Source organism: Pimephales promelas, chromosome 10, assembly GCF_988280905.1.
Source record: "Pimephales promelas chromosome 10, fPimPro1.hap1.1, whole genome shotgun sequence".
In the NCBI taxonomy this organism is placed as follows: Eukaryota; Metazoa; Chordata; class Actinopteri; order Cypriniformes; family Leuciscidae; genus Pimephales; species Pimephales promelas.
The window spans coordinates 7,007,837-7,018,655 of NC_142778.1; the positions used below are offsets into that span (position 1 = coordinate 7,007,837).

Consider the following 10,819-nt stretch of genomic DNA (forward strand, 5'->3'; position numbering starts at 1 on the left):
AAAGTTTGTTTGTATATTATGATGGGAATATAAATGGAAATGCTTAGAATTTTTTTAAAGGATTACAAAACATTTTGGAAATCATGCCAAATAGTGCAGTATATAAATTTGAATTAATTCAGAGTAATTTCAAAGATGTTTTCAAAACAGAAGTTATGGCCGGACGGTCGCACCACATGATGTTTTGACACTTTAAATAACAAAATAATAACAAATAAGTAAGGTTTTTGAAAAGTTAAAGTGAGTACATACATGAGAGAGGTACTACAAATATGCAGTATCTTTTTAGGCATTTAAACCCATTTTTGCCTGAAAAAATGCAGTCGGACAGAAAATGTAGGCGTCACGTCATTGACCCATATATATATATATATATTATAGCAAGGTTATATCATCCTTCCGTTCTCTCATTCCATTGTTCTATCTTTATCTCATTCCATCAATCTATTCTGCCGTACTAAGGCAAAACGCCGTAACATCATGTTTGGTCAAAAATGAGTTAGTGTCATTTTTGTGGTATTTGAGACCTCCTTTATCATGTGTATAAATTAGGGCTTGGTAATAAATATCGATTTCTCGATATTAATCGATTCTCATTTTTAAGAACCGATATCGATTCTTAAGTCTCAAGAATCGATTATTCATCCTGTTTCATTTGAATGAATGGGATTGTATCGCGGCTGCGCGCATCAAAAAAAAAATCGCAATAATATTTGTCCTTTGTTACTATTGATATGAAGCAAAGTCTCAATTTTCAAATTACGTCCATTTTCTTTAGAAATTCAAAAACATAAATAGTATCGCTCTGGCGCAGCTGATGAGAAGCAACAGCGCTGATCCGGCTTAATAATACCAGTCACAGCGCGAAATAAACATGAATGAGCGCCTGAAAGTGTGTTAAAAGATAGAGTACAACTTATCGAAATTCATATCATGTCACATTGATTCGCTCAATCAGCGTTTTAACCGTGGAAAGACGTCAGTTAAACAGCTTGTAATCAATGTATCGTCATATTTACCTCAGAAAACCCACATCAACTCATTAGTCAGCTAGGAAAAAATAACTACAGAGAGGAGCATTTTGCTAAATATATAGCCACCATTTAAATGTTTATATTTCATATAATCTTCCCAGACAGCAAACTGACATTGAATCAACGTGGAAACGACGTCTCTCATTGAAACAACGTTGATTTGCTCATCGAATTAACGTTGAACCAACGTCAGACGCGGCATTCTTCAAAGCTAAATAAAATCGAAAATTGGTTTGCTTTCATAACGTTGAAACAACACGTTGATTTCAAGTTGATTTTCCGTTAGTTTTGAAAGAATGACGCATCTGACGTTGGTTCAACGTTAATTCGATGAGCAAAACAATGTCAGATCAACGTTGTTTCGATGTCATATTTCCACGTTGATTCAATGTCAGTTTGCTATCTGGGTTCTTATTATAAAAATAAATAAAAGTGTAATTTAAGTGATTCATTCATTATTACCTTCATATTTGAATAAATCTGGCAAGTTGTTTTTATGACAGCCACCATTTAAATGTTTATATTTCATATAATCTTCTTATTATATAAAATAAATAAAAGTGTAATTTAAGTGATTCATTCATTATTACCTTCATATTAGGCTAATGAAGCCTAGTAGGCTACAACTAGACTCCCATAGTTTACAGCATTAGTTAAGAGATTTGATTCCCTTGAGAAAAAATGCCATTTATTGTAACTGATATCCAAAATAATCGATATTGAATCGAATCGTAATCGAAATCGAATCGAATTGCAAGCTTGTGAATCGAAATCGAATCGAATTGTGAAATTTCTCAATACCCAGCCCTAGTATAAATATCGTGATTCAATTTGATTGTTTTAACGAGAAAATAAAGGGCTATCACAACCGTAACATCCAAAACCATATGAGAAACCAAGGCAGAACGCCGTATCAGCTGTTACGGCTCTTTGCCTTTGTTCCAGCACGCTGATCGTTGAGTTAAGGTGTTCTGGCTTTGTTTTCCCTGGCATCAAGAGAGATGTTACGGTGCCGCTGTGATGTTACTGTACTCTGGCTTTGTCATACTGTCAAATTGTTCCGCTGTTTAACTGCCACCATCCACGTAACATACACACGATACATCTTTGGTCAGAACATACCACAAAATTTTATTATAAACATGATACATTTTCGATCGCATTCTGCTTAATTCAGCTAGTTTGCGAGAACAACATGTATGCTACCACCAACTTTGCTAACCAGACAAACTGATAAGTATGCAATCAGAAACAAAGCAAGGTGAACAAGCCATAGCCTACTTTGATGGTATCTTACACTGATCGTTAACTGAAGTGAAGCGTCGCGTTGGGATTCGCGCTCGGCTCGCGCTTCTATGAACAAAAATACTGCATTCTTTGATTGGTCTCACGAACATTTTGACATTGACGAGCAGGTGTTTGAGTGCTAAAGCAGATCAGAAGGTCAGTTATCGTCGCGTTGGGAGAATCATTGCAGCAACAAATTAGAGTTAATATTACGGGTACGATCGACCCTAACTGGGTTGATCCCCTAACTTTTTTTTTATTCACGAAATTGGATTAGCATCTAAATGATGCGCATCAGATGGGGTTTAGAAGTGGGTATACGCAATGCCGACTGAAAAGGAAGTATATAGCCTGCACTACATCACTGGTGACATCTAAACATTTTCCAAAGTGGACCAACGTGATTAGTCTTGTCGGTTGGAGAAATGTTGTTTTGGCCACTTTGTTTGATGTAATCACAACAATATAATGTAAGCAAGAATGGGATTTGAACTCGGGTCTTCTTGATTAAAGCCCAACGCTTTATCAACTGAGCCACTGAGTCTGTTAAGTTCTAGTGTTTATTGGATGGGTTTTGGTTTGGATTTATTTGTTGGAAAAATTAATTTAAATACTTTGACACAAGAGGGCAGTATAGCCCTATTTATGGTTTTGTTAAACCGTGACATCTACACGTTTTGCAAAGTGGACCAACGTGATTATTTCACGTCTTGTCGTGATACCGGGTTGGGCACTTGAAGTTACATGAGTCCCGTTGCTAAACAACGGAACTAGGTCGAGTATTTAAAAGGTTATGGTTAACAAGGTTAATGCGGCTTAACGTCGACGTTGTTTTAGCGTAACTTTTGCTTAAACGAGGAGCTGGGGACCCCCGGAAAAATAGACATTTTACTCATTAGGCTGCTTCATTAAAAACGTGACATTTAGATGTTTTCTTCGGCGTGGATCAAGGAAAATGAATCCTTTTCACCTTGAAAATAATAAATGTTTTTTGCATTTTAAAAAATAGACCATTTCTCAGTGATCGTCAATAAAACAAAATCCCATTTTTCTCGGTTTAATGAAAACCAATAGGTTATGGTAAGTTTAAGTTTCACGTTTGAGGGGGTGAAACCGTGACATCTAAACATTTTCCAAAGTGGACCAACGTGATTAGTCTTGTCGGCTGGAGAAATGTTGTGTTGGCCACTTTGTTTGATATAATCACAACAATTTAACGTAAGCAAGAATGGGATTTGAACTTGGGTCTTCTTGATTAAAGCCCAACGCTTTATCAACTGAGCCACTGAGTCTGTTGACTTCACGTGTTTATTGGATGGTTTTTATTGCAGGTTTGGTTTTATTTGTTGGAAAAATAAATATAGAAATATAATTTGACACAAGAGGGCAGTATAGACCTTATTCTGTTGTTCTCATTCCATTGTTCTATTGTTCTCTCATTCCATCATTTTATTGTTCTCTCATTCCATTGTTTTATCTGTTGATTTCAGCTAGCGCTTGTCATTTCCATGTGTGATAAATGGTTAGTAATCGGTGGTCAGTGGTCAGGCTGTCTCAATTCATCAAGTGATCAGTTCAACTTCAACATGAACTTCAGTTCTTAAGTGACTTTTTATGAACTGTGACTGCAATAGACACCAAGAAACATGCAGCAATGCTGGCCATGAATCATATCAACTCTGGGAGGTGTATTGGCAATGTGGTTTGGTGGATGTTGAAAATGAACTATGACTGAACTGATGCACATTTGTTGCATACCAGGGCATTAATATGGATATAAAACAACGTGCTGTTCTGTGGAACACCCATCGGTTGTTGTTCCTCGTACATTCCTCGTCAGGAATAGAAGTTTATTGCTGGATGTATTTTCCGCAATGAACAAACTTGGCCGGGCACCAGGGCTTTGAAACCGGTCACAGTAACCTGGTGAAGGCAAGTCTTCCTTTCTCTAAAGCTCAGCAAACACTTAGCACAACATAAACCTCCTCTTACCCATCTACCCGAGTTCTCACTGTTGACATTTGAGAGTTCTGCTTATATATTTCACTCTTAATTAATCCCATCTGCCTTATGCTTTAGTGTAAACAGATAATTTGATAGTTCAGAGAATATTGATATGAGTCATTACTTGGAAAGTCATTTGTCAGGTCCTTTTGAAAGCTTTATGAGGGTAATTTCACAATGCAAAGTGACCCAACTTTGTGATTAACTACTTGCAGATTTGGTTCACATGTGCCTTTCTTTTCTGAGGACTATTGCTTTGTGAACATAATGGTCAAACAAATCACTTTATGAACGGTCAACTTAACTTAAAGGTGCCCTCTGGGATAAAAAATCAAATCATACACCATATTCCATACCAAATGGGGGCAGTATACCTCCAGAAAAATACCTCCGCGGCCGCGCGCACTCATGTCTTCAAACAACATGGGTGAGCGCTGTGTTGCTCTGTCTCGCGCATATTAATCAAATCAATTGACACGATAGTAAAATGTTGGAAGACCGCAGTTTCACATGGATCATTTGGAGATTTTCAGAGACTAAATGAATAACATCTCAATACTAAATTATAAAGGCCATCTCATAGACAAGCCGGTGCATTTCGACGATATGGGAAAATTAAAGCCCAGGCATTTCTAGTTTATGGTATTCGTTTTGTTCATGTTACATTTTTATCATTAGTTTGAATTAATTTGACAAACAGTGTTCCCTGATGTGGACCAAGCTAGCGTCTTTCAGAGCTTTCAGAACTCTCACAAATTCACCGTGAGACACACAACTTTTCACACACTCTCACGCCACATCCATTTTGTCATGCCCAGAAAAGGACACAGAGACCGATCTCAGCTCTCAGATTCTGTTCATTTTATTACGCAATTCAAACAATAAATGCAGTTTTGGCGCTTGCAAATGTTAGACGACAGATCCCCAGCGCACGTGAACCGATCATCTCTACTAGCTAATGGTAAAAGAACAAGAACACTGTTGAAAGATATGTTACAACTTATCAAAATGTATTCCTCATGCATAATATCGACCAATCATTTTTTTAACTCTTCCCTGAACTGAAATTTAGTAGTGGGCTGTATTTCCACATGACTGACATCAGGTTCAAGTACACACAAGCCGCGCGAGTTACTCGTCTATTGCAGCTTGGCTGGTGGTAACGTTGCCCGCCCGCATACCGCCTCCCATGGCCGAAACTGGTATTACGACACCTGCCGGGCCGGGGCTAGTAATTTAGCATGCTAATTTAGGTGTATATCTCGGCAGCACTATAACTTGTCAGTTTTTTAATGACATCATTGCACTTATTTCTTCTCATTCTTTTGATGTGTGTAGCTCATTTTTTGGATGTTTTTACCTCAATTATCCCATATGGCACCTTTAGGCCGTGTGTCCACCAAAGCGTTTTTATCCAGCTGAAAACGCTAGACGCTCTGCTGACGCCGTGCTTTGGGAGCTTGAGAGCGCTTTGGCAGCGCAGCGTTTTTTCTGTTGAGACGTTTCGTTGCTATGATACGGAATATATGCAGCAGTTTGAATGTTGTGACAGTTGGTTGGTGTGGTTTGGTCCCGCCCCTCCTCCACTGTGATTGGACGGCTGGGTAAAATGTGACAGTGATGAGCGCTGCGTTTTATCCAACGTTGAACATTTTTCAACTCCCAGCGAACAGTAAAAACGCTGGGCGCTCAGCGCTTCAGCGCGAAAAAGAACGCTCTGCGCCTCGGTATGCTCACGCCGTTAAAAAAATGCGGCGCTCCCATTGAAAACAATTGAAAACATATGCCAGGCGCGTGGAAAAACGCTTTGGTGGACACACGGCCTTAAAAGTGAGACTTTAGAAGAGTTGCTTATTTTGATCTTTAGTCATTTTACCCACCAAGTAAAAAAAAATGTACAGCTGATATTGATAACTTAAAAATCTAAAAATAATAACACACCTCAGTAAATCACATGATTTGAGGTAACATTCAAGTCTGTTTCAAAAATGCAGGATGGCTTTCATGCCAAATTTGATGTTTAGGGTTGGAAGGTTTGCAAAACAATTTCACTGACCCCACCACAAAAGATGCCAAAAATCTTACTTTTAAATTGCATATAAGTTCTACATTTTCATAAAATTTTGTTTCCTTATATACATACATACACACACCGTAGTGGTCAAAACTGTTTATTGGTCAAAAAGTGAAAAGTTGTTTTATTTGTGATAACAAATGAGTGGACATAATTTTTGGCCAGGCTGTCATACAAAGAAAACTTTTTATTAATAGTTGTAAAAATTTTTTACAGACAATATTTTACTGTTATTTGCGACTATATTACTGATTGATTTATATTTTTTTAACCCACATTATTAGAAGAAAAATTTCTGTCATGTCATTTATTTTAATTAATTGTGTATTGTTCGGTTTTATGACTTCAACCGCTAATAAACATTATTTATCACTAGAAAAAAATTAAATAACCTCTTAAGCATGAAAGTATCATGCAATCATTTAAGACATGTATCTTTATATGGAGATTTTTGGGCATCAAGCGTTTTTTTTAAAACTTGGTCAAAAACGCCATAGAACTTTTTTTTTTTTTTTTTCTAAAAATGGTCTTATTGACGCCTACTTGACTACTAACTTGACTACTTGTGTTTATTTTGTTGATGTTATATTGGTAACATAAAAAAATCAGCAAAGAACATACAATGTAATATAGAATAATTAATCTAAATTTGCTAAACATACAAGGCATAATACAAGATTGACCCAATGATGGTTTTGTCATTTGTCCCAAAAACTCACTGGTTTCGGGTCTCGTATCTGTTGTTGCGCACCAGTATATTCCACCCCCCAAGTATGAGCAATAATACTATAGACCTTTTTTCATATTATAGAAAACTTCTCCACAGCTTAAACCTTCTCCGTTTCTTTTTTGCAGTGTATTCCTCAGTGGAACCAGGCTGGCTTCAGGCAACGTTTGAGGGCAAAACAGGACTCATTCCTGAAAACTACGTGGTGTTCCTCTGACAGCATCCAACCAGGAGAGGCCAAGCTTTTCATGGTATCCATGGTAACATGAATTTTAGACCAAGAGCTTAAAGTATATATAAAGCATTAAATGATTTGTAAGTGAACTGTAAGGATATGACATTATATGACACTGAATAGTAAGAGATCATGTATGGTACACAAACCTCAATGATACAGTACAAGGCCTCAATCGCAGCTGTAATTCTTGAATTCTGGAAGCCGGACTGAAATCATTGAGTGTAGATGCACAAATTTAGATACACTGAGGTCAGGAGGTGCAATGTACCGCACTAAATGATCATTTTAGGTCTACTGTGCAGTGGAAATACTGCAATTCTGTCATGAAAGACCAGCTTATTGGTCTAAGGCTGCGTTCACACTGCAGGGGCTTAATGCTCAATTCCGATTTTTTGATAAAAATCGATTTTTTTGCAAGGCCGTTTGTGTGAACGTGAACGCATATCAATGACGAGCGGGTCGGATACATGTGACCTGGCCGATCAGATTGAAGTCGCATTTCAAAAGATTGGATACATATCGGATTTGGACCATATACCCAAGTGGCCTGGGTCGCATTTGAAAAGATCGGATCTGTGTCGTTGAGACTGTCATGAAAAGATCAGATACAGGTCGTATAGGGGCAAAAAAATCGGAATTGGGTCGTTTCAGTCTGCAGTGTGAACGTAGCCTAAGAGACAGGCTTTCTTTTATTTTAGCTCAATTCTTATAATTTTGAAATGAAGGGAAAGAAGGTTAAACGTGTATACGTTTGTGTGTGTGGTTTCTCATTCTAAAAAGACTTACTGTTGTCATAAATGTTCAGAAGTCTGAGACCACACTTTAAGGATTTTGAGCATTTTTAACAGAGAAACTAGAACAAAATTACTACAAAATATCTCAGATTCTGTTTTATTTCTTGCTGACTAATCAATTGAGTAAATGTGGTCAAATTTTCAGCTTAACAATGAAGCATTTTGAACATTTCAAATCATGCCGGAGAATGTGATCGGGTTTTGTTTATGTTGCTTGAATAACTATAAATATATGAATAAATATATTCATATAAAAATATAAATATATTTATATTTATATAAATATAAATATATTCATTTATCACATTATGCTGTTCATACATTTTTTTTAAATAAAAAGGAAAAAAAAGCTAAATATTTTTACTAGTGGTCTCAGACTTTTGGACCCCATTGTGGAATTTTACATGCAGAACTGAAATCAGACACAAAATATTTTATGTAAAATTTCAGAAAAGTAAAATGTTCCAATTCTGTGCTGAATTATCAGCATCCTTGGATCACTGCTTATGTTATCGCATTAGAGCAATGGAACTAAGTGTTCTAGTTATTTATAATTGAAATGTATCACATTTTCTAATACACACAAAATGATTCCTATTCCTGAAATGTTTGGAAACCACTGGCTTGGGATAGCAGTGGATGATGCCTCAGTTTGGCATCCAGGTCTTTACAAATACCAATGAAACAAGTCCAACTGTAATAACGTCATTGTACCAGAAGTTTCAAATGACACCCACTGTCAGTGTCAACAACACCAACATGATACATTCCAGCCATTTTGTTGAAAATTGTGTTATGATTACTGATTGAAAAAAAAAAAACTAAATGATAGAAATGTATATACTGTATGAATGATTTGTTTTGTTTTGCTTAATTCATTTTGGTTCATCATTAAATTTGTTTACAAAATGAGACCCACTTCTTGTCTAAAGATTTTTAGCTTAAGCGAAATCATCAGACGTAAAGACCAGACATCAATGACTTTCCTGAAGAGAAACGGCGTCGGAAGTCTTTGGAAAGCGGACGATTGCCAAGATCCCAGTGTTCTTTCCCAATTAAATACATGAGAATGCTGTGGCCTTGACTGCTGATGCTGGACCGATACTCCCTTCAGATAGGCCATCAAGGTCAGAGGGAGGAAATTATAGGAGCAACAAGAAATGTTTTTCAAATTTATGCTCTTGCCTTCCGATAAACTCTACTGACGAGAACACAGACGCAGCCGGATTTTTCCATAATGACACATTAGCTTCTGGTTTAAGACATACTTTTTTAGGGGTGGTAAATAATGGCATAAACACCAGTAAATTGACTAGTGCAAACCTTAGTCACGTTGTATGATTCATTTAAATACCATCCTCCCCATAAATTTTGCTTCTGAAAAGGAAACAACTACAAATTCATATACAATAAGGTCAGCCGCTAAAATAACCGTGTCTGTGCTTTTTCAGCACTTATTTTTCACTGCGTGTCTTTAGTAAATCCTGACAGTAGTTTAACGCCAAAAGAGAGTTTGCGCTGGAGTAAGCTGTTTGTAAATCTGGCCCATAAAGGTGCATTGCGCAATATTTCATGTTAAAAGTACTCGTTTTTCTAACCCATACATGCTTAAACATTTGCCTGATGGGCTGAATGAGCCCTTCTCTGATCACTGCGATTGTCTCTATAATCCTGTACAGTAAATTAAATAAGAGGGATTCGGGACGTTTGAGACTGGGCATGACGTCATGCGCTTTCACGCTCACCTGGCAATTGTTACGTTCACACCGGACACGAATAGCGCGTCTACCGCGTCTAGTTTGACGCTTGACCACTTTGTTAATTCACGCATCAAGAGAGTTTGAAAAAGTTTGATAAAAAGTTTGAAGCGAAATTTATGCGCGTCAAAACCGAAACCCGTTGACGGCCATCTTTGTTTATGTTGATCGAGCATTCCTCGAAAGATTCACCGCACTGTATTTTCTCTGGAGGGCTAGAACAGCGGCGTGGGGATCATCGTCGCCGTATTTGTGTCCACCGGACCCTTCGGAGGCGAACCGTTTGGCTAGCTTCACGTTTGTCTTTACATCATAATACTATTTCATATAATCTAGATATGGAATGAATAACATTCAATACAAAATGAACATGTCTCGTATATAGAAATAATGTTTTAAGTGATAAAATATTTGCTTTGTTGTGCATAATCCCACCATGCATTTAGTCATATACAAAATAATTTATTAAAGCATCCAGACACTTCACCACGTGAGCAAGCAGCTAGGCTTCTGATTGGTTAAAGTTCAGAAGTTCAGATTTTTTAACTCGGGCGGCAGCAGACGCGAATTCACGTCAAACGCGTGAATGCACAAATGGCACTAACTAAATCATTCGTGCTTAACGCGCCAGACGCTCAATTTGCGCGAACTTGACGCGCGAATGAGGTGTATTCGCATCTTCCGCGTCGCATGAATTTTTCATGCGCGTAACGCGTCTTTGCATTGACTTAACATTGAAATCATTCGCGCCTGACGCGCTATTCACGTCCGGTGTGAACGTACCATATGTCTGGCAGGTTTATGTATTCGTCGCCATTCTCCGTATCAGCAAAGACAACTCGAGCGACAAAACTTAAGTCAACTTTCGACAAAAGTAGAAGATGGATTCAAAGAGAGCGGCTTG

General features: G+C 37.5%; 1 protein-coding gene across 8 annotated transcripts in view; it reads left to right on the forward strand.

Annotated features, from left to right (window-relative positions):
* Positions 1 to 9,072, forward strand: part of arhgap42b (Rho GTPase activating protein 42b) — a 169,881-nt gene extending 160,809 nt beyond the window's left edge. For all 8 annotated transcript variants that reach the window (XM_039647515.2, XM_039647517.2, XM_039647516.2 and 5 more), the window contains one exon: positions 7,255 to 9,072. In XM_039647515.2, coding sequence (XP_039503449.1) covers positions 7,255 to 7,343 — 89 coding nt within the window. In that variant the 3' untranslated portion in view covers positions 7,344 to 9,072. The remainder of the gene's footprint in view (positions 1 to 7,254) is intronic.
* Positions 9,073 to 10,819: the final 1,747 nt, after the last annotated feature.